General features: G+C 35.7%; 2 protein-coding genes across 4 annotated transcripts in view; one reads left to right on the top strand and one right to left on the bottom strand.

The window, feature by feature from the left end:
- The window catches only part of POLR2K (RNA polymerase II, I and III subunit K), a 185,648-nt gene that overhangs the window by 38,320 nt on the left and 121,695 nt on the right, over window positions 1-25,633 (bottom strand). The window lies entirely within an intron of this gene.
- The window catches only part of RNF19A (ring finger protein 19A, RBR E3 ubiquitin protein ligase), a 56,212-nt gene that overhangs the window by 12,986 nt on the left and 17,593 nt on the right, over window positions 1-25,633 (top strand). For all 3 annotated transcript variants that reach the window (XM_065902629.1, XM_065902627.1, XM_065902628.1), the window contains exon 2: window positions 14,756-15,521. In XM_065902629.1, the coding sequence (XP_065758701.1) occupies window positions 14,848-15,521 (674 nt within the window). In that variant the 5' untranslated portion in view covers window positions 14,756-14,847. The remainder of the gene's footprint in view (window positions 1-14,755; window positions 15,522-25,633) is intronic.

The raw sequence follows: 25,633 nt of genomic DNA, 5'->3' as shown, positions 1-25,633 counted from the left end.
AAATGGTGCAGCACAAAAAAGTAAAATGTTTTGATGGCCAGTGTAGAAACAGTCAGCAATGGTGCTAGAAATACAACCTAAAAGCCTTTTAATTACTGGAATGTCTCCTCGGAAACACGAGCATATTATATACAGATCTATGAAATCTGGGTTATTGACTTACCTTATGAGGATTGATAAACCTAAAAAAATTTTCAGTGGTAACTGCCATTTTAAGTGAAGATGACATAATAGCTCTGTAGTATCTTTATACACAGCTGTCCTTTGAATGTACATCAGTTAGCCATTATTTGTTAGATTTTGTTTTTTAAATGTGTGATGGGTTACTCTAGGCCATCTATATACCTTATATTTATTCTTGCATTATGAATTTGAGACATTTGTTTTACAAATGAAGGCTGTTTATTTTTTTAAAATTTTTCCCCAAACTTAACTCTTTGGAACTGCAACTTATCTTAAAGGAATAGAAGTGTGTTCTAACTGAGCTAATAATTAGAATAGGTATGAATATAGTACTAATAATGTAAATTAGTGAGAGCAGACCCAATTTACAGAATTTGATGTTAACTTCGAAAACCTGTATGCAGGTCAGGAAGCAGCAGTTAGAACTGGACACGGAACAACAGACTGGTTCCAAATAGGAAAAGGAGTACGTCAAGGCTGTTTATTGTCACCCTGATTATTTAACTTATATGCAGAGTACATCGTGAGAAATGCTGGGCTGGAGGAAGCACAAGCTGGAATCAAGATTGCCGGGAGAAATATCAATAACCTCAGATATGCAGACAACACCACCCTTATGGCAGAAAGCAAAGAAGAACTAAAAAGCCTCTTGATGAAAGTGAAGGAGGAGAGTGAAGAAGTTGGCTTAAAGCTCAGCATTCAGAAAACTTAAGATCATGGCATCTGGTCCCATCACTTCATGGCAAATAGATGGGGAAATAGTGGAAACAGTGTCAGACTTTATTTTGTGGGGATCCAGAATCACTGCAGATGGTGATTGCAGCCATGAAATTAAAAGACGCTTACTCCTTGGAGGGAAAATTATGACCATATTTTAGCATATTTAAAAGCAGAGACATTACTTTGCCAACAAAAGTCCATCTAGTCAATGCTGTGGTTTTTCCGGTAGTCATGTATGGATGCGAGAGTTGGACGGTGAAGAAAGCTGAGCACCGAAGAATTGATGCTTTTGAACTGTGGTGTTGGAGAAGACTCTTGAAAGTCCCTTGGAATGCAAGGAGATCCAACCAGTCCATCCTAAAGGAGATCAGTCCTGGGTGTTCATTGGAAGGACTGATGTTGAAGCTGAAACTCCAATACTTTGGCCACTTCATGCGAAGAGTTGACTCATTGGAAAAAGACCCTAATGCTGGGAAGGATTGGGGGCAGGAGGAGAAGGGGATGACAGAGGATGAGATGGCTGGATGGCATCACCAACTCGATGGACATGGGTTTGGGTAGACTCTGGGAGTTGGTGATGGGACAGGGAGGCCTGGCATGCTGCAATTCATGGGGTTGCAAAGAGTCAGACACGACTGAGCAACTGAACTGAACTGAACTGATGTTAATTTTTACTGGCAAATTAACCTCCACCATGTCAGCAGTAGTGGTTAACCTTTTGTTATACTTTAGACTTCTTGGAGAATCTGTTGAAAGCTATGAATTCTATCTGTGACATATACCTAAATTTATAATTTAGTATACAGTTTTAGAGATTTCATGGATTTCTATGAAGCCTATCCATGGTTAAGCTGTGTTTTTAAGCATTTTTATCCTTCACCAAAAATTTATTATTGTGCCTATTATATTTTTACTTTAACAGACTGTATAAAGAGATGTTTAATAAGTTAGAGTTTTTATAAAAGAGCTTCTGTCTTTAATATTATTTGGACAGCAAGAATGATACCCAGAGCCTGCATTAATGCTATAGCTGAATTTCCAGCTATACTGGGGAATAGATTTATTAGAGGAAAATATAACATTTCACATTTGACACCAGCAAGATGAATGACATAACTTAAGATTACTTTAAACATTTAAATAACCTTTTTGAACAATATGAAACTTCATTGTAATGAACTTTAGTGATGTATCACTGTACAGAGAAAACCATATGTGAAAAGCCAAAGAATTTAATGAACTTGTTCAGATGTACAAAAACTCTATTTACTTGGGGCCAAAATTAGCTTGTATGCAGATACATCATTTCTAGTACATCACTTCCAGTTGTGGTCTGATCAAAGGATGGCTTATGATGATTAATTCTGTTTTTTATAGTCAGCTACTACATTAAATTGTACCTGCTGCTGCTGTACCTAGGCATAGTTAAATTTGATATGTTATTGTTTGCAACTCTGTATAGGAAATGCTATGGAAGATAAATATTTCCTTTTTCCATTGCCTTAGGAACTTTATAACTCTAGAGGAAGAGCAGGGTCAAAAAAATGTAGTTAAGTATAGAGGATATACCCCACTGTTTATTCACCAACATTGGCTTCTGAAGTCGTGCTCAGTTAGCTAAGTTTATTTTCTCTGTATTAGATAATTTGGTCAGATAACTAATGATCCCTCTTTGTACAACTTAAATTGTCTGCTGTTTATGATGCTAAAAAACTACTGTCACTGTGAAAAATAGAATGCTGTCAAAAGCACATATGTACAGTCTTTCAGAAAGAAAACTTTAAATAGATATTGATAAATATTTAGATTTGGGAACTAAAATGTTTAGATTATGGGACTATCATATATGCTCATACAAAATCAAGTCTTTTCTTTCAAAATTATGCTTATGAAAAAAAGTGAATCACTTTATTATAATTTATATCCTTGCAAAGTCTAGTATTACTGTTTGGGGAAGACATAGTCTGAAATGTCATTGTTCAGTGCTTGGTTTGGATGCCCTAGAATGAAAGTTCCACAGAACAGGGGCCTTGTCTCTCTCGTTCACTGTTCTGTGTCTACCACTTGGAAGAGTATTTGGCACATGATAAACACTGAACATACTTGTTGAAAGAATAAATGAATTAATGCTGAGAAAGAATAATGAATTGTATACTTAAGCCAAAATTTCCTATAATAATAGTATCATGTACAGATTTAAGAATATTGTATCTTAGATCTTTAGGTAAAGGTATCCTTTGGAAAACTGCCAAATGTTTCCCCTGCATCAAATGCGTACAACTTTCCTCTTAAGGAAAAGATCATGCAACACAGGACAGCTGAAAATCAAACAGAAAACTAGGCTCACGGTGTCAAGGGATGGAGTTTGGGACTGCCAGAATGGCTGGAAATTGAGTGGATAAATCCCCGAAAGGAGGGAGCTATAGTCGGATAGCCCTAAAATCTATGAAAAACGTCCCTAAAATATGCTAGTGACCCCTGAACTATGGAGAGAGATTCCGTGGAGCTCAGTGGAAGATAATAACAGTTAAAACTGGAAAAACTGGCTAAAGATTTCAGTTGGTACTCTGGTCAAGAGAGACAATTTGGTGTTTGATTCTCACCAAATTAAAGGAACTTGGTAAAACATTTGTGCTCAGAGACGCATTTTAAAGCAAAACCAAGCCTCCACAGGTTTGACTTTATGAGCCAGAGATTTAACTGTCAGGTATACTAAAAATTTTCACTCTTAGGAGAAGGTATCTCTACTGCATAATGGCCACAATACCCAGTTTATAATAGGCAACTACTAGACATGTGAAGAATTGGGAAAATGTGATGTAATGTCACGGCCATTGACCCCAGAATGATAGCGGGCCCTAAAATTAGCAGAATTAACAGACTTGAAAGCGACTATAATATATTCAGTGACCTAAAGGGAGATGCATGATCATGATTACTGAATATAGGTGAGCAATTTCAACAGAGAAATAGAAACTATAGAAGAATAGACAATCTAGAACTGAGAAGTACAATTGAAGTAAAAATGAATGGTTTTAACAACAGACTGGAGAAGGCAGAGAAAAAAGTTGATGAACTCGGTAGATCAATGAAAATTTGTAAATCCAAAGAATAGATAAAAATACAAAAAATGAACAGAGCCTTGGCAGAAAGAGAGAGAAGAAAGAGACACAGACAGTAGAGTAAAAAAATATGTAAAGAAATACTTGGCAAAAAATTAAGTCAACTTGGAATTGAAGGAGTTCAGTGAACCCCAACTATGATAAATACAGGGAAAATAACATTTAGGTATATTTTGATCAAAGCTGCTGATCATCAAAGGTGGAAAGAAAATATTAATGCAGCCAAAGGAGAAAAAACACACATTACTACAGAGGAATTAAAATATCAGTGAAGAATGACTTAATCAGAAATGATTGGTAATCAGAAGAAAATGGAATGACCTATTTTAAGTTCTGAAAATAGGAAGTTATCAACCTGGAATTCTATATTCAGAAAAGAATACTCATGAAAATGAAGGTGAAATAGAACATTTTTCAAATAAACAAAACTTGAGAGAATTCATTGATAGGAAATCTGCAACACAAAGAAATGTTTAAGGAAGTTCTTCAGGCTGGAGGGAAATAATATCAAGACATTAGATGAAACTTGGATCCACAAGAAGGAATAAAGAGAACCACAAATGGTAAATGTGTCAATAAATAGATTTTATCCCCAGAAAATGTTTTGTAAGCATATAAAGTGATGAAAGAATTTACAGAAGAACTGGTAGATGTGATTAAATAAACATTTTAAACCTCTTTACTCCAAAAATCACAAAATTAAAGGGCAAATATTAAGAGGAAATAAATATGAAAGTTTTAAAATTGAAGAGGACCGTTAATATTCCAGTGTAAAAAGTGGGCAAAAACATATGAGCATGTAAATCATTGAAAAAATAAAGAGGGCTATAAGTGTGAACAAATGTTTGATTTGTTTAGTAATCAAAGAAATAGAAATGAAAGTAGCTTACTTTTTTTCCCCCACGACTTAGAAAAAGCTATTGAAATAATACAGAATGTTGATTAGAATCCAGGGAAATAAGCACCTCTCCAATTGGTGGGAGCAAAAATTGGAACAGAACAGTTTGGTTGTTTATTTCAAGAGTGTATTTTTGAGTCACTACCACCTAGAAAACAGCTAGTATTTTGGAAGTCCCTACCACCTAGATAGCAGCAAAAATTGGAACAAAACAGTTTGGTTGTTTACTTCAAGAGCATATTTTGGAAGTCCCTAACCACCTAGATAGCAAGAAATTTATACACTAAGAAGTAGCTTATCAAATTAGGTCAGAGGTAGTTAGAAAGGAGATAATTATTCAGTAACTGGTGTTGAGAAAACTGGCTAGCCATTTAGAAAAAAAATCACACTTTGATCTCTACTTAGTTCTAATATGAAAGTAAATTGAAATGGATAAATGATGTAAGCAATAAACAAAATATAGAAGTACCAGAAAGAAATATGAATGAATTTTAAAAATGTGATCTTGGAGTGAGCAGGATTGTTCCAAGACAGGTATAGAATCCAAAAGTCATAAAGAGAGAAATATGTGAATTTGAACACACACACACACACACACAAGTTTTCATTTCTACGTTGGAAAATTGCCATGCAGGTTTTTTTCTTTAATTTTTTAATGTATTTGACACATAATAGTAGAGTTCCTTTATATAAAAAAACCTTACACCAGGAGCAGAATATGAACATGTGGTTAGTTCACAGAAAGCGAAATGTAACTTATAAACATGTGAGAACCATGTTTAATACCAGATATAAATTTTTTTCTTTTATTCATCATCTTCTCTCAACCTCTCAACATAAGTATATATTGCTGAAGAAGTTTAATGGCCTGTTATACTTTCATAATATAAAATAGTTTTTTAATAGAATCTAAAATAGAAAGTCTTATTAATCTCCTTTCTTAACTCTCACTTGAATATGAAATAGCTTGGGCTTCAGTCGTGACCAGAATTAATGATCAGTAGAAACTGTGCTGGTAATCTCTGTACCTGTTCCTTTCTCTCTTCAAACAAACAAAAACTACTTTATATTTAGTCCTCTTTCTATTTTCTTCAACAGTGCTAGTAGGTGTTTTGGCATACTACTTTTATTACCATGTTCTAGAGGTGCTGAACTGGGTGTCAGACATCAGTGAAAGAAATTAGAATCAGAAACTGTGGATACTTGTAGTGTTTATCAATACAAAATTATTGGGTTTTCTCCATTTTTTTACTTTTGTGAGAAGTAATAGAAGAAATCCAATTTTAGCTGAATAATAGGCAAAAACAGATATTCAAGAGTTGAGTGGGATTTTTCTCTTGGGAAATAATTTATTATCTTTTTTTTTTTTTTTGCCCAGCCTACTTTCTGCAAAATATCCTTTCATGAGTCTTAAATCACTGAGGCATGTGGATGATTAGTGAAAGTGAAGTCACTCAATCGTGTCCGACTCTTTGCAACCCCATGGACTGCAGCCTCCCAGGCTCCTCCGTCCATGGGATTTTCCAGGCAAGAGTACTGGAGTGGGTTGCCATTTCCATCTCTAGAGCATCTCCCCAACCTAGGGATTGAACCCGGCATGATTAGTAGATGCTGCTAAAATGTTTGTGGTTGGGAGATGTTTATTGGTTGAATGTTTAAATCTCTAATCCTTGAAGTTGTATGATGTCAAGGTATTTAACATGATCTTATCTATCCTGTAGCATTTGTGGGGTACAGAGTCTTTTTACAGTTTAAAAAGCTGAATGTAGTAAGGTGGTATCACTTAAAAAGAATCTTAGAGCAGTAACAAGCCAAAAGCAAAGATATGAACAAATCCTCAGTTCCTTACTTCCACATATGTGTGTCATGCATCATGATTTATTTATCCAGTGTGTCTTAGGCACATACTGTAAGTTACCAGTTGTGTCAGGCACTAGATATAAAACTTGTCTTACATGTCATTTCGGCTAACGTGGAGGATAGTGCCAAGTTTTAGGCTGTGCCAGCCTCACTTTCTTGTCATGTCTGTTTGAAGTAAGTGGAGCTCAGACTCAGGAATGGACATTATCAAAGATTTTTATAACTGACAGTGTCTGGCCAGGTCTTGACTCCCAAATTCTCTTCTTTATATATCCAGACTGAATGTTTTTATTTGCTGCTGCAGAGCCACTCCTCATCCTCCCCTTGCTCTGTGCCCCGTAGGAGTCTCACTTACTCTCAGGACTGCCTCCCCTGGCTTCCTTTGTTGCTTTCTCATTGGGCTGAGCCAGTGTGAGGCATCGGTGGGCATTAGAGTGAGGCATTGGTGGACATTAGAGCTCTCCAGAAGAGAGAAGCTGGATGTTTATTCTTCCAGCTGCCATTGGACAACTCCCTCCCTGCCCTTTTTCCCACAGGGTAGCAGTGGCTTTCTGAGTACTTTGCCGTCACTGTTGGTTCCTTTAACCCTACCCACACCTTTGTAAACGAGCACTTCAGTTACCTCTTTGAAAATGCTTCGGGTTTTGGCCAGGATCCTGAATGATATATACAGCTTTTCAAACATAAGCTGCTTTTTGTATGGATTTGAGCTTTCTGATTGCTCTTATCTATCCTGTGTTTATAAGTTGAGCATTTAAAATCTACAACACATTTTCACTAAAACAATGTTATAATTATTGATTGGATACTTCACCTGGAATGCTCAACTTCCATGATTTTTATGAAGTATAAAAAATAGTGTTCTGCCAAATTAGATTATTTTTGATGTGTCAGTACGAAGTTATCAGCACTTACACTACATCTTCGGTCGACAAGGCTTTGGCACGCATGGTAGAAATACCTGTTGTGGGCCATTCCTATTTCTCATGTTCAGTTGCCAAGTCATGTCCGACTCTGCAACCCCATGTACTGCAGCACGCCTAGCTCCCCTGTCCGCCACCATTTCCTGGAGTTTGCTCAAATGCGTGTTGATTGAGTCAGTGATGCTCTCTAACCATTTTGCCTTCCGTCTTTGCCTGCATTAGGATCTTTTGCAGTGAGTTGGCTCTTCCCATCAGGTGGCCAAAGTATTGGAGCTTCAGCATCAGTCCTTCCGATGAATTTTCAGGGTTGATTTCCTTTAGGATTGACTGGTTTGATCTCCTTGCTGTCCAAGGGACTTTCCAGGGTCTTCTCCAGCACCATAATTCAAAAGCATCAATTCTTTGGTGCCCAGTTTTCTTTATGGTCTGACTCTCACATCCATACATGACTGCTGGAAAAACTATAGCTTTGGCTATACAGACCTTTGTCGGTAAAATAATGTCTGTTCTTTTTATATGCTGTCTAGGTTTGTCATAACTTCTCTTCCAAGGAGCAAGCATCTTTTAATTTCATGGCTGCAGTCACCATCTGCAGTGATTTTGGAGCCCAAGTAAAAAAAATATGTCACTGTTTCCATTGTTTCCCCATCTATTTGCCATGAAGTGTTGGGACAAGATGCCATGATCTTAGTTTTTGGAATGTTAAGTTTTTCAATAACTTACTGAAAGTTATTGATAAATAAGTTAGCTATCAATAACTCTTGACTATATTAATTATTTTTAAAAAGCTAATCCTGCAACTGTTAATCTGGTATTTGTCTTGTTCCAGATCTTAAAGGAAATGTTTTCAGTTTTTCACTGTTGAAAATGTTTGCTGTGTGTTTGTCATATATGGCCTTTATTTATTATGTTGAGGTAGGTTCCTTCTGTGACCATTTTCTGAAGAGTTTTTATCAGAAATGGGTGCTGAATTTTGTCGAACACTTTTTCTGCATCTGTTGAGATTATCATATTTTTATCTTTCAATTTGTTAATATGTTGCATTACATTGATTGATTTGCATATGTTGAAGAATCCTTGCATCTCTGGAATAAACCTCACTTGGTCATGGTGTATGATCCTTTTAATATGTTGTTGGGTTCTGTGGGCAAGAATTTTTTTGAGGATTTTTGTATCTGTGTTCATCAGTGGTATTGGTCTGTACTTTTCTTTTTTTGTGATGTCTTTGGTTTTGGTATCAGGGTGATGCTGGCCTCGTAGGATGGGTTTGGAAGTGTTCCTTCATGAGGTTTTTTTCTGTCTTTTTTTTTTTTAATGGAACTTTTATTTTTAGTACCTAAAGTAATGAAAAACAAGAAGCCTTGCTTTGGAGACCAGGCATACAAAATTCTGTTTTTAAGTGCAAGAGTTTAGCAGACTCTTTAGTATTAGTGGTTCTTCACCACTAATTTAGTGTGCAACTAAATTACTGAGAACATTTGCAAAATATACAAGTTCTGGACCACATTCTCAATTTGATTGGTTAATTCTAGGGTGGAATATGTTTTTGGAGTTCAATTAGGGTGTTTTGTTTTTTTTTCAACCTGTAAGCAGTAGGTGCTCATGATACAATTGTAAGTTATGCAGAAGACAGAAAGTGAATGCTAAAGATTATGCTCCCCAACATAGCTATTATTAATGGTTTAATATTTTTCCAGAAATTCTGTAGGTACCTGTAAACCTCTGTGGGTGCATTTTTTTCCCACAAATGTTTTCATACTATATATACTACTGTTTTGCAGTTATTGTTGCTCATTCAGTGTTATATAGAGAGATCTGTTCCTTACCATTACCTGTAAATTGTGGTTGATTCTTTTCTTTTTGAGGGTTCCCCGTTGGACACTTATTTCCAAGTTTTGTTTGGAGCTTGTTTGCCTTGTTTTGTTTCCTTCTGTCAACTAGGATGCAGTGAGTTTCCTTGCACACTTTCTTTGCACACTTGTGTCCTTATAATTTCTGAAAGATAGATTTTACATGTAGGATTGCTGGTCAAAGAACAGTTCCATTTCGAGTTTAGTTGGTAATGCTAAATTGGTTCCCCAGAGTTGTGCTGACTGCTCCCCTCTCAATAGTATGTGAGGTGCTTCTTTCAGTACACACTCACCCACCCTTTCAACCTTTATTAGCCTAGTGTGTACAGAGGTGGTATCTTCTGTTTGAATTTTCTTTTTGTGTGTGTGTGTAATAAAGTTTTATTAAAGTATAAAGGATATAGAGAAAGCTTCTGACATAGGCATCAGAAAGGGGCAAAAGAGTACCACCCTTTGCTAGTGTTAGCAATGGAGTTATATACTCTCCAATGAATCCAAAGAATGTCTGGAGGTTGCAAAGACCTCACCAGACCCACTCCCATAATTTACATTTTAAGATAACAGGATTAGCCAGAGGGTTTAATCCAAAGATTGTCCTCAGGCAGGATACATTACTGTTATATAATCCTAAGGAATGTAGAGGAGAAAAAGTAAAAAAGTTTGTCCTTTCTTCCTCCTTGAATATCCCAGACCTCTCTCTCCTTGGGGACCCCTAGACTTCTTATCAACCTGCCTAGGAAATGACTCTCTCATTCCCCCCCTTTTCTTTAAGGAGAATTATGTTACCTAGGGAAAAGGGACGTCATTCTCATTCCATAACTGCTTCTGAGCTGACAAGGGGCGTTGTCCCTAAATTGGTGAGGCAACATATTCTCCTAATCCTCATAGTGAGGATGTCTGATCCAGGGGCTCCAGGTAATAGTTGGAGGAGGCTGTGGCACTCATAGGAGCTCGGACAACTATTTGTAAATTAAAAACTTTTAGACGGTTAGAAAACTGTTTGAATTTTCATTTCTAGTGTGTTGAACACTGTTTCCAGTCTTCCTAATTTTTGTATTTCTTTTTCTCCAAACTCTTCCTCCTATATCCTTGCTCATTTTATCACTGAGTTGTATATCTTTTTCTTACTAATGTGTAAAAGCTATTTGTATATTAAGGAAACTTGTTCATTGTTATATGTAAAATATGGTTATATTTTACTGATTTATCATGTCTTACTATTTTATTGTGCTTTTACCATATAAAAATATTAAATTTTTTAGTATTCAAGTTTGTTTATTTTCCTTTAAGGCATATTTGTTTATTTGCACAATGTTTTGGAAAGGCTTCCTAAGTGGGATCACCATATGTTCTGGTTTGTCCCCATTATTCTATTTTAAGGGCTTCCCTGGTGGCTCAGATGGTAAAGAATCTGCCCACAATGCAGGAGACCTGGGTTTGATCAGGAAAATCCCCTGGAGAAGGGAATGGCAACCCACTCCAGTATTCTTGTCTGGAGAATTCCATGGACAGAGGAGCCTGGCGAGCTACAGTCTGTGAGGTCCCAAAGAGTAGGACACAGCTGAGTGACTAACACACACACATCCTATATTAAATATTAATAGCACCTTCATTCACTCTTACTAGGTTCTTACATGGATAATTAATTATGTGGTTATCAAATTTCTAAAAGTGTGTTTGAAAAATTCTCCAGGTGATATACATTAAATACCACTGGTTTAATGTTTTAAGTGATAAATTCTTAGGATCCCCAAGATACTCTGTTCTTTGATCCATATATTGAACCCTGGAGTACAGGCAGCATTTTGAGATGTAAGAGAAAATAATAACTGTAAAGAAGAAAATATGCAGAAAATTTTAGTTGAGTCTACCATTACACTGTATTTCCCTCAGAATTAAGGGAATATGCAGCAGATGATGGGAAGGTATAAACTGTTGGACATGAGTTAAGTTTGCCTGGGTGAAATGGTTTTCTAGATTTTGTGTTAGAAAAGTAAATGTGACTTTCTTAAGAATATGTGTGACTGTCACCTTAGGGAGCTTTTTTTTTTTTTTTTTTTTTTTTTTTAACCTTTAATTCTGATATAAAGATCACCCAGAAAAACGCATTAACCATGAGTCGGTAGGTCAGTGATTTATCACAAAGTGAATATACCTTTGTAACCACTGTACATGTGCCATTTCTCAAAAGGTAGCTACAGTCCTGACTTCTGACATATATTAGAGATTAATTCTACCTGTTGTTAAACTTTATTTAAATGGAATTATACAGCACACAGGCTTCCCTGGTAGCTCAGCTGGTAAATAATCTGCCTGCAATGCAGGAGACCCCGGTTTGAATCCTAGTTGGGGAAGATCCCCTGGAGGAGGACATGGCAACCCTCTCCAGTATTCTTGCCTGGAGAAGCCCCGTGGACAGAGGAGCCTGGCGGGCTACAGCCCAGGGGGTCGCAGAGGGTCGGCAGAACTCAGCAACCAGGCACAGCACATACACATCCTCTTAAGAGAGATTCATGTTTGTTTTATGAGTGGCAGTATGTTGTTCATTTTCATTGCTTTCTGGTATACTAGAGTGGAATGAATATATCACAGTTTATTTCTCCATTCTACTGTTGATAGAAATATGGGTTGTGTCCAGTGTTTGGGCTTGTTATAACTAGTGTTGCCATAAATATTGTTAAATGAATGTTTTGATACATGTTTGCATTCATTTATCTTGTGCATTCATATCTAGGAGTATCAGTATGTAATAGATACTATTACATATTGTACTAATAGAGTATCCCTATGTCCAAATTTGGTAGATACTGTTGAACAGTTTTCCAAAGTATTTATGCCATTTTACACTCCTATCAGCAGTCCACATCTTTGCTAACATTTGGAAATGTCTATTGGAATTTTAGCCGTCCTTTCAGTATGGCTTTGATATGTACAACAAATGACGTTGAGCACTTTTTCATATTCTTTTGTGAAGAGCCTGTGAGCGTCCCTCACATGTTTTTCTATTTTTCTGCTTTATCTTGATTTCTAAGTATTCTTTCTATATTCCAGTTACTGGTCCTTTATTAGTTTTATGTGACAAGAGTCTTCTCCCACTCCCTTAATACTATCTTGTGATTTTATTGTAGTCCAATTAACAGTCTTTTATGGCAGATACTTTAGTATGTTTCATTTAAGAAATCTTTTATTGAAATATTCTCTTCTACTGACTGCTAGAAGTGTTATGATTTAACTTCTCACATTTAGATCTATTAACCATCTGGAATTGATTTTTATGCAGAGGGTTAACCTATAGGTTAAGTTCCTTTCCTCAGATGGTAACCAGTAAAACAATACTACGTTGTTTTTGTTTTGTTTTTGACAAGGCCATTCTTAATGCTCAGCGGGGTCAGCTTTGACAGTAAGTCAGGTATTCATGTGTGTAAGTGGGACTTTTTTCCTGGACTGTGTTTTGTTCCCCATTGGTCTTTATATCCATCTTTGTGTTGTACCACACTGTCTTCCTAGTTACTGTAACTTTATAATGAGTGATTATTTCTGCCAGTGTAAGAGAATCTGTTCCCTCTCCACATACACATTATTCTTCAAGGTTGTATAAGCTCTTCTTAGCCCTTCGTATTTGCATGTACATTTTATAGTCAGTTTTTAAAAAACTCCTAAAGGCAGTGGGAATCATTGAGGTTTGAGTATAATAAAAATCAGAAGTTCTATACAAGATCTTAATAATAAGGTCAACTCAAATCTAGATTCTTTTTTTTATGAAATATTTATATACTTTAAAATTCATAAGAATGTGTTTTTTTTTCACTTATTTTTATTAGTTGGAGCTAATTACTTTACAATATTGTAGTGGTTTTTGTTATACATTGACATGAATCAGCCATGGATTTACATGTGTTCCCCATCCCAATCCCCCCTCCCGCCTCCTTCTCCATCCCATCCCTCTGGGTCTTCCCAGTGCACCAGCCCTGAGCACCTGTCTCATGCATACAACCTGGGCTGGTGATTTATTTCACCCTTGATAGTATACTTGTTTCAGTGCTGTTCTCTCTGAACATCCCACCCTCGCCTTCTCCCACAGAGTCTAAAAGTCTGTTCTGTACATCTGTGTCTCTTTTTCTATTTTGCATATAGGGTTATCGTTACCATCTTTTAAAGTTCCATATATATGCATTAGTATACTGTATTGGTCTTTATCTTTCTGGCTTACTTCACTCTGTATAATGGGCTCCAGTTTCATCCATCTCATTAGAACTGATTCAAATGAATCCTTTTTAATGGCTGAGTAATATTCCATGGTGTATATGTACCATAGCTTCCTTATCCATTCATTTGCTGATGGGCATCTAGGTTGCTTCCATGTCCTGGCTATTATAAACAGTGCTGTGATGAACATTGGGGTACACGTGTCTCTTTCAGATCTGGTTTCCTCGGTGTGTATGCCCGGGAGTGGGATTGCTGGGTCATATGGCAGTTCTATTTCCAGTTTTTTAAGGAATCTCCACACTGTTCTCCATAGTGGCTGTACTAGCTTGCATTCCCACCAACAGTGTAAGTGGGTTCCCTTTTCTCCGCATCCTCTCCAGCATTTATTGCTTGCAGACTTTTGGATAGCAGCCATTCTGACTGGTGTGTAATGGTACCTCATTGAGGTTTTGATTTGCATTTCTCTGATATTGAGTGATGTTGAGCATCTTTTCATGTGTTTGTTAGCCATCTGTATGTCTTCTTTGGAGAAATGTCTGTTTAGATCTTTGGCCCAAATCTAGATTCTTAAGATTAAATAATATCTTTGTTATATCAGCATTGGTTTTAAATCTCTTGTAGACTGTTCACTGCTAACGTACTGTGTGCTAAGTCTGACTTTTGGCAACCCTATAGACTGTAGCCTACCCGGCTCTGTCCATGGGATTCTCTAGGCAAAAATACTGGCGTGGGTTGCCATGCCCTCCTCCAGGGGATCTTCTCGACCCAGGGATTGAACTCGCGTATCATTACGTCTCCTGCATTGGCAGGCAGGTTCTTTACCACTCGCTCTACCGTAAACTGACCTTATTTTAGAAATCAAAACCAAAAACCAGTGATTAAAGTACATACTTGTTTGATGTTTCATAGAGAGTTTGCAAGTTTATTAAAAAGACATGCACATGATGAGTACAATTAAATAATCTTGGTGTTTTGTTTTCTTCTGTTTTTCAGAACATTTGTGATAAGTCTTCTGTTGATTGGACTCTTTCAAGAATTCTCTGAAGGAACCAAGTAGGATTTTCTAACATCATGACTTAATCTGAATGCAAGAACAAGAAATAGATTTTATCTTTAAATATAATGAAGGGCTGTGTGTAAACACAGACCCTGACTCAATTCTAATGAGCATTTTAGACATGAGTTTACATCGGCAGATGGGTTCAGATCGAGATCTTCAGTCTTCTGCTTCATCTGTGAGCTTGCCTTCAGTCAAAAAGGCTCCCAAAAAAAGAAGAATTTCAATAGGCTCTTTGTTTCGGAGGAAAAAGGATAACAAACGTAAATCAAGGGAGCTGAATGGCGGGGTGGATGGAATTGCAAGTATTGAGAGTATACATTCTGAAATGTGTACTGATAAGAACTCCATTTTCTCTACAAATACCTCCTCTGACAATGGGCTAACTTCCATCAGCAAACAAGTTGGAGACTTTATAGAGTGCCCCTTGTGCCTTTTGCGGCATTCTAAAGACAGATTTCCTGAAATAATGACTTGTCATCATAGATCTTGTGTGGATTGCTTACGACAATATCTGAGGATAGAAATTTCTGAAAGTAGAGTTAATATCAGTTGCCCAGAATGTACTGAACGGTTTAATCCCCACGATATCCGCTTGATATTAAGTGATGATGTCTTGATGGAAAAATATGAAGAATTTATGCTTAGACGGTGGCTCGTTGCAGATCCTGATTGTAGGTGGTGTCCAGCTCCAGACTGTGGGTAAGAAGGTTTTGTTTGCTTTTTCTTGAGTTAATTTTTTTCTCTATAGATAAAATATAAACTTTCTGTTACTTAAAAGTCTTAACATGCCAAGTAGTTAATTCACTCAATAAGCGAAAATATATTGAGTATGTACTGTGTGTCAGGTACAGTGTTAGATGTTCATTTTTATATTATCTTTCCATTGTATATTCACATAGGCTATTTTCAGAAGAAAAGGATAAGATGGTAGAGGACAGGATCTAGTCATATTGATTTTCCCCATTCACTTGGAGAATTTTTACTTTGGTATAATAGATAAAATGGTCAGACATTTTGTTAGTTTGCTTTTGGTGGGAGAGTTATTGTATTAACTTAAATGACCCTTTTTTTTTTTTTTAATTTTATTTTATTAGTTGGAGGCTAATTACTTCACAACATTTCAGTGGGTTTTGTCATGCATTGACATGAATCAGCCATAGAGTTACACGTATTCCCCATCCCGATCCCCCCTCCCACCTCCCTCTCCACCCGACTCCTCTGGGTCCTCCCAGTGCACCAGGCCCGAGCACTCGTCTCGTGCATCTCACCTGGGCTAGTGATCTGTTTCACCATAGATAATATACATGCTGTTCTTTTGAAACATCCCACCCTCACCTTTTCCCACAGAGTTCAAAAGTCTGTTCTGTACTTCTGTGTCTCTTTTTCTGTTTTGCATATAGGGTTATCGTTACCATCTTTCTAAATTCCATATATATGTGTTAGTATACTGTAATGTTCTTTATCTTTCTGGCTTGCTTCACTCTGTATAATGCGCTCCAGTTTCATCCATCTCATTAGAACTGATTCAAATGAATCCTTTTTAACGGCTGAGTAATATTCCATGGTGTATACGTACCACAGCTTCCTTATCCATTCATCTGCTGATGGGCATCTAGGTTGCTTCCATGCCCTGGCTATTATAAACAGTGCTGTGATGAACATTGGGGTGCACGTGTCTCTTTCAGATCTGGTTTCCTCAGTGTGTATGCCCAGAAGTGGTATTCCTGGGTCATATGGCAGTTCTATTTCCAGTTTTTTAAGAAATCTCCACACTGTTTTCCATAGTGGCTGTACTAGTTTGCATTCCCACCAACTTAAATGACCCTTTCAAAAGGCCTCTTAATGTGTGCCACAGCGTGATGTGTTTCTGTAGGAATGTGTAAGTACTTACTAGTCTCGCGATCTGGAGGTTATGTAATACTTCATTTGCCTCAAGTTTGTGAACTACAAATATTTTCCCAGTATTTAAAATAAAATAATTTTGCTTATATCTTTGGTTATTATGTTAACAGCAGTCCCTGTTAATAGCATTTACCATGTATGGTTGTCAGGACTAGGAAGAGGTAGTCATAGGCTTTTCAAGAATAAGGAAAGCCATGAAGACTAGGTGAGATTTAGCATTCCATTAGTAAGCCAGAGATTATAAATAGGAGTTTGGGAAAACCCAGAATTTCCAAGATTATCTGGATATCATCAGAGACAAGGCTGGAATGTGATTTATCAAATCACTTTATCAAATGACAATTTTAGGACTCTTGACTAGTCAAATTCATTATTAAAAGCTTACAGAACAGCAAATTTCATGTTGCATCTAGTCTGTGAATTCTGTAGTTTTAAATAAGAAAATAATAATATGTTTATAGCCTGTGCAAATTCCAACCAGTTTTCCCAGGTCTCACTAGCACTCACCTGACTATCCACCAAGGATTTCTGTGTAACATAAAGCATTAAAAATACTATCTAATTATTTAACATTTTATGAATCCGTTAGTTGTGTGACAGACTCAGAGGCGCTGTTCAGTGTCAGATCTGTGCTATGATCTGTACTGCAGGATGCTCACACTGTAACATAAATCACAAAATCATGCATTAAAGGTATTAGCTAAACTGGTCGAGGTTGCTGTGCTTCCAGGTCTATGGTAAAAGCAAACTCTGAGACCTCTGAAGGGTTAAATTCTCAAGAAAAAGGTGGGAAGAAAATAGAGATAATGAACAGTGCATGTAAAGAATTTGAACCAGCAGAGAACAGTTTAGGTGTGGTTATATCACTCTTGATCCTATGGACCCCTGCAGAATAGTTCTCACTATGCAGGTGTGCACATTCAGTAGAGTAGATTTCAAGTCAGTTGCAAATTTTAGGTTAAAAAACAGGCTTATGCAAGTCATTATAGCAAATATCCCTATAGCAGGAGTTCAAATAGGGAGAAGTATATTGCATTTCTCTGGAGAAAGTGTGATTTTCTAACTGTCTCTCATGGAACCCCAGGATAAGTTGTGCTTCACAAGTTCCTTTAAGCATTTAATACTTTAAAAGAAAATGATGTAACAAATTAAAAAGATGCTTATCTGTAGCAACCTGTGACCAGGAGAGATTCAAAGAATAAATCCAAGAGCATAAGCTTTCTGGTCACCAAATAGGTGTGTTCTCTTGTGCTGGGTTGATGGATCATGTCATCATAGAAGATATTGTCAACACTATCAGCCTGAAAGAACATAGTAAGTAGGGCTGACATAGATTTTTCCTTGTGTAAGAACTCGATTTGGGGAGAAGCATGCAAAACCAACTGGGAAAGGATTGATATTCACTATATAGAATTGTGAAAATTAGCTATTTGAGGGGAAAAAAATTAGATTGTCACAACATATAATAAATCAAAACAAAGTCAAAACAGATTATAGAGGTAAGTTATATAAATAAAAGGAAAAAAATTAAACTATAAGAAAATATGGGTGATTGGTTAGCTCACCTACTATTATATTAATAAAGTTGAACACACATTTACCCTATAACTTAGAAGATCCATTCCTAGTTAAAGACCGTAGGGAAACTAACTTCTGGGCCAGGAGACATCTATTTAGGAGACATCTTTAAGAATGTTCTTAATAGCAAAGAAACAAACAAAAAATACTGATTAACAATAAAATGGATAAAGTAACATTTAGTTTCATGGTTACCTCTTGTGAAGAAAAAGAAGGGATATGAACTCAAGGGATAATCAAGGAACTTCTCAAGCCACAGCTAAGTAAGGTAACAATAGATTCTGGTTTGCCCAAGGTAGTTCCAGTTCATGATTATGGTACTGATATACATTTTAATAGCATTACCTTTCTTTTTCAGGTATTCCAGTTAGGTTGCAAATTAAATGATCACCCTACTGATACTGTTCTTAACTTGTGTGGTAGATGCAGGGGGTATTCATTTTATTATTCTTTATAAATCCTTTGGTAGGTATGGTATTTCTCCATAAATTTAAATTTTTTTCGTAATCTCATACTTTTAAGTATTTTGCACATTTTCTTCTTGTTGAGACTTCATTGGTAAAAAGTAAAATGGCTTAGTATTTTAAGTATTTTGGAGAGGAAGACATGAATGTTAACTCAAATATAAACTAACATAAAATAATAGAAACACTTATTTGATAGATTCTCTTATGAAAACCACTTGATTTATTATATAAGTTGAATAAGAATTAATTTGGGTTAATTTGGGTATAAATTAATTTTTGGTTTTGGTGGTTGTTAATCTTACCCACAAAAGACAAAGAAAATGCCACAGAGATTATTTTCATTTGTTTTTGATTTATGCTGATAACACTAGATTGTTGAGAGCATATTTTGTATACTTATGTTGCAGATTTTATGGTTGTGTTATGTGGAAAAGGTCACCTTGTGACAAAATGTATATGTGTGCTTTGATAACATGGAATACTGCATGAGATCATGGAGTATTAAAAGTTATAGTTGTACTTAGCATGAGTGTGGACAGACTTGATTTTGATTATCATATCACATTGTTTTAAGGATTGAGAAGGGTTTTAATACGATTGCTAGAGTAATCCCAAGCACACAGTAAGCTTTTTATAACTCTTATTTATCATTCCTCATCTCCATTTCTGAAGTTTTATTTTTATTTTTTTTTAAATCAGATAGTTATTCAACTCTTGAATGTACCTTTGTGCCAGGTACTGGGCATTTTTAATAATTAACAAAAGATGAAAATCTCTTCCGTCTTGGAACTTACTTAAATCTTTGGATTTGCAGAGGGAAATTTTTTTATTTAAACTACATTTATTGCTGAAATCTGGCACAAGGGATACTGATAAATATCTGGCTGTTGGCAGTTATTCATAGCAATGCTTAACCCACAGTATATGTTAGGACTACAGGCATGCTTATGCATGTAGTATTTTAATCCCTTTCATTGCATTCAATACATTATACTTAAAAGACTCTTTCCAGAAATGCTAGATGTAAAATTTTGTCTTTTCTCTTGCATTTGATACTTATCAAAATGACCATTTTCTGTATCTGACACCAATTTTACTTCACCCTGTGGTTTATTTAACACACTGAGAAATAATTGTTCTTAGCTCAGAGTAAAATGAAAACCTGATCTGGTTTCTATTTGAGATCTCTGAGGGTTTCTGACATAATATTCTCTCTACTCTTCTGAGGGCCAGAGATTAAGCTTGTTTAAAGGCCAGTATGTATTTCTGAAAACCTCTGTTGAGAAAGGGTCTAGGAGGCCAAACCTCTGTGGTGATTTAATCAGGGTAGTTAGCTGGACTGCTTCTTGAACATGCCAGTCTGTACAGGCTCAGAGAAAAATCTGGCCATGGCCATGGCTGAGGAAAAGAATTGTGGTGAGGGACATGTAGGAGGGGAAGTATAAAATCTGTCTTAGATAAAAATATCTATTACCTTCTGCTTAGGAGACTTAGTTTGTACATTGTCTAGGTAAATAGCAAAAAATTAGCATTTTAATGTCTGTCATCACTTGTTTCAGTTGGCTAAGACTACCCTACTATTAGCACACAGTATCCATGTCATCTCCTGTGAGTACTTCTGACTTTACTGGGGAGCTTTGAATATGCAGGAACGTTTATTATACTAGAATATAAAAAGTGATTTAATATTTGTGAGCAGGAAGACAAGTACAAAAATAAAACTATTTTTTCTCTATAACCACAGGTTTACCCCATGATCAATAAAGAGTTATTGAATGAACAAATCTGACTATATTCATTAATATAAATCGGATATCTTAGAAACAGTTAATAAACCATTTTAAAGTAATGTTCTCAACTGTAATCAGGTTTATGAAGCTTTGAGTGGATTTTCTGACATTTAAATGGCTCTAAATACTAACTTACTCTGCTGGAAGAAATTGTTAATAATGGATTAAAAAGAATGGCACCATAGGTTTAGGAACTAAAGAATATGTATTTTTAGAATTTTATGCTATCTGTATGACTCTAATTCCCGTCCTCTTCGGGTTTTAGCCATAACTTCCCCAGTTTTCGACATGCTGGAAATGCTTTTGTAAGCTAACCTTTTAGAAATTTTATAACAGACAACAGATCCAACTTTGATTTTCTCCCAAGAAAACAAATACATGTGCCTTAGAAGACAAGAACTGAGTTAATATATAAGACACAGGAGACATAACAACTTCCTCTTACTAATTAGTCAACTAAAGAAGTTAGCTTTAGATATGCATCCTAAATGACTTGGTAACACTCCACCCTGAAATTAGACAGACTTCTGCAAATAGCCTGGGCAGTTCTCGACAACTGTAGACCTTGCTTGCAGCATGTACGGGAAAGCAGAACAGAAAGCATCCTATCTAGGAAAGCAGATCCTGAAAGGAGGAACCAGGAAATGAACCTTGCTTTGTCTAGACTCTCTCTCAAATACATAAATTAAGTCACTCCTTTTCCACGGAATAATAACTTCTTGCTAGTGGAATCATGAGCCTTTTGATTTGAATGTAAAAACTGACTTTTCCCCTTAACTGGTCCAACTGATTTCAGTGTTTCTAATTATATTTTTTTGTTCTTTAAAGGTTTTGTTAATTAAGGCTTTGTGCTTTTGGTGAGAGTTACCTTGGACTCCTGGATAAAAATTTTTTCCCCTCATTTTTTAATTAAAACATTTATTGAGATTATTATATCTTTCTTAGGATTACATTTCATGTTAGGTATAGTTTGTTCTTCTTTCTTGTTCCTTCATAAAGAATTTGTTCTAGGTGGAATATACAACCTAGTTGGTATTCCTACTTCCTCGGTGCTTTTTTATGGAACTCCAGTACTGTGAAACACTCCCAGGAAATAGATGTCTTGGTCAAATAAATTTAGAAAATAATGTTTACTATTTATGTACACGATTGGTATGTTAGTAGCATCAACACATACACACTACCGTGTGTAAAGGGAATAGTTGGGGAGAAATTGCTGTATAATATTGGGAGCCCAGTCTGGTGCTCTGTGATGACCTAAAGGTTGGGGTGGGGATAAGGGAGGGAGGTTTAAGAAGGAGGGTGTATATGTGTGGTTATGGCTCATTTACGTTGTTCTGCATGACAGAAACCAACACACGTTGTGAAAATTAAAATAACAAAAAATAAAGAAAAAATTATCTTAGCAAATCTTAGTAAAAAAAAAAAAACTTTAATTTTTCTTAGTATGTCCTAACTTTACCACAGTTTTTTCTTAATATGGATCACCTTTAGTAATCCAACAAATAGAAAATATTTCTGGAAAAACTCTTCTGTTTCAGTCCGCTTCTCTCTTCCCCACTTTCTCCTGCTAAGTAGAAAGGTTTAACCATTTCAAGTAACTGGAAACCTTTAGCTGAAAAATAGAGATGGAAAGTAAGACTTGAGTTAAATAAGGAATCATAAAAGGAAATAGAACTGTCTTCTGAACCAAGGTTTGAGTACTGTTTAAGCTAGAGAGCTTTAGTTGGTTAACTAATATTATTCAGTTATTTCTATGAACTGCTGAGCGTGTTATTTTCACAAATAAGACCTAATGCACTAGAGCATTGAAAATTTTCTTTAAAGCAAATGCTTTACCATTTGCTTCCGTTATAATTGAAAGTTATTTTCTAGTGGAAAAAAAGTATGGCTCCCACACAATGAAAATCATCTTCAAGAGTCCTGTCATTCTGTTCTCAAAATATGTGAATGCTTCGTACATTTAATTCTTTGATACATTATACAATAAAATGATAAAATGTGCTTAACAGTTACTATTAGGATTGAATATGTATGAAGATGGAATACTTACATAGTAAACACTCAGTAATTATTAGCATAAGAAAAAGTTTCTAGACAAAATACCCTAACTTTTATGGTTATCATAATTCAGTCATGAAAATATTTGGTTAGTATTATTAAAGGCAATCCCGTTTTTCTTTGGAATTAGTTTAGATTGAATGGGACTTAAATGTTTAGCTATGCACTTAGGAATATCTTAGCTTTTCTATTTAAGAGAATGCTGCAGAGTAGCATGAAATAATTTTGATGTACTTTAGTTCTAACATTTGAGTACATATGATGTGTTGTAACTATTCCTTTCTTTTCCTCTCCCTCACCTCTCTCTCCTCTCCTTCTTACCCTCCCTCCCTCCACACACTCATTGTTTTTTATAAATACCATAACTCTTTCTTGTTATTATGTCCTAATTTTTGAAATACATAAAAACCTGCATTTTCACAGAAGTCAAATGGCCAGATGTTTAATCAATTTTCATCTCAGTCTAAGTGTAATATCACCAGGGATGAACTTCTGGGATACAAGAATAAATATAAAATTCTAAGAAATAATTTTTTAAAATTAGTGATCAGATATTAAATGTTTGACATCATAATGCTAGGACCGATTATTATTCTAACATGTCAGCTGTTAGTTTTCTCCTGATAATAACTGCATATTTTTAAATAGATATACACTATCTATGAACAGTCATTTTCAACAAACTTAGGTCTCTAGACTCAAAACTATAAGAAATTTTCATCTTAAAGGAATTTATAAAGCTGTTTGGAAATTTGATTATTGAGAAGAAACTATGTTTTTGAGTCCTCACTTTTCTTGCTATAGCATGTTTTTATGGATATTTTGCTAGATTCTGGAACTTGTGATATGTTGAAATGGCAAAATTGACATTCTGCTTTTAATTCTCATCATGATGTGAAGAATTCCCAAAAAAGGCTTTTTCTTGAAAGGCCATCTCTAGGTAACCTACATCACTAATTAGAAATCGTCAGTTCTTAAAAGTTCTGCTTAGTGATATACTAGTATACTGAATAGCCTCTACAAAGGTTAGAATTATGATTTAGCCCAATTTCTGCTAAACTGCTTCATATATTTTATAAATATTTGTTTGCTCAGAAAGAATATTTTCTTCCTAAATTTATCTAATTAAAGCCATCTTGACATTCATATTTACTATAAATCTGTTTCCCTATTTAATAATTTGAAAGCTCTTAAGTTTGTATCTAAATTTGGCTTTCACAGTCATCACTAAATATTGTTACATTTTCTTCTTGCAGCACACTGTACCTGTATATACTTAAGTTGTCCAGTAAAATTTCATCATTTAAAGCAATTAGATTTCTACTGTGTTATGTCTTAGAAAGGCTTTCAGCATTTATTTAAAAATGAATATTCACATATTAATGTTTAAATGATATACATTATTTATATTGATGTAGAAATGATAATGGTCATTCAGTTCAGTTGCTCAGTCATGTCTGACTCTTTGCAACCCCATGGACTGCAGCATGCCAGGCTTCCCTGTCCATCATCAGGTCCCGAAGCTTGCTCAAACTGGTGTCCATCAAGTCGGTGATGCCATCCAACCTTCTCATCCTCTAAATGCAGAGGTACTAGAAATGTCACTGAAGCAGTCATTTGCTTATTTGGCCTTCTAAAAGGTCAAGGCCAAAGCTGAAGCTGTTTTTGGCTGAATACTGAGGCTAAGCCAGACTTTTGTTGTTGTTTAGTCACTAAGTCGTGTCTGACTCTTTTGTGACTCTATGGCCTATAGCCCACCAGGCTCCTCTGTCCATGGAATTTCCCAGAATACTGGTGTAGGCTGACGTATCCTTCTCCAGGGGAGTCTTCCCAACCCAAGGATCGAACTGGTGTCTCCTGCGTTTGCAGGCAGATTCTTTGCCCCTGAGCCACCAGGGAGGCCACACTTTAGTGAATCCCTGTTAGATGTTCAGGAAAACATAGTTGTAGGCAGGTAATGTGTAACTTTTATACAAGTAATAAGTGGAAGAAGTGGAGTCTGGTAGTCTAAAATTTTCTTCTGCTTTTGTAAATTGTGATTGACTTAAAAAAAATAGTTGGTCTTACCATTGTGCCACACACACACAGGTCTCCCCATTCTGTCCCTCCTCTTCTCTCCTTTTTTTCAAGAAAAATTAGGGTAGAGAAGAGATTTAGAAGTGAATACCATTTTCTTTTCACCAAAATTACTACTGTTATAAACACTGCTTAAGGTTATAACTTGGGAGAAAATAAAGAGTCTTTGAAGAATTGTTTTCTATTTATTGAGACTGCAGTGAATAAGTCCTCAGGAAAATCTTAGAGCTCAGGGAAACAAAATTTTCCTAGATTACCCTGTGTTGATTTAAATTGCCTCAATTCATTCATGTTTGAACATGTTTATGATAGATGATGGTAATTAGTAAATGGCCTATCAGAAATAAATAAGAATTTAATATATAAAATTTAAGTTTAAAGGTGAAATTCTAAGGGGGCAAGAGGTCCAAAATTAGAGAAGCTTCCTTACACTTAATATCTTGCATAATTTAATAGGTTATCTTGAAATTCAATAAAAATCTCTGTTATAGCTAGTATTTAAATTTTATTGCCAGTAACAAGAGAAGCCCTGAAAACTTCCTAAATTTCTAGGCAAAAATGTTTGATATTTACAAAAGCCTCTTATGTATAGATGACTTGTTTTATTTCAAAGAGAACCAGAAGCTCTACACTTTTTTAATTGAAAGGTCTATGTAGATAATGATTGTACTTATGTGTAGTTGTAAGAAATAATACAGAGATATTCTGTATATCCTTCAAACAGTTTTCCTCAATGGTATAATTTTACAAAGCTATATAGCAACATCACGACCAGGATATCAGTATTGATACAATCTTCTTGTTCAGGTTTCCTTAGTTTTACTTATACTCTTTTTGTGTGTGTATTTGGTTATATATCGTTTTATCACCTGTAGGTTTGTGTATCCACCACCATAGTCAAAGTATTGAACAATTCCATCACAAAAGGATCACTCAT

Source organism: Muntiacus reevesi, chromosome 12, assembly GCF_963930625.1.
Source record: "Muntiacus reevesi chromosome 12, mMunRee1.1, whole genome shotgun sequence".
Lineage (NCBI taxonomy): Eukaryota > Metazoa > Chordata > Mammalia > Artiodactyla > Cervidae > Muntiacus > Muntiacus reevesi.
Note: the sequence above shows the minus strand (reverse complement) of the source record. Positions and strands in the feature narration are given on the sequence as shown.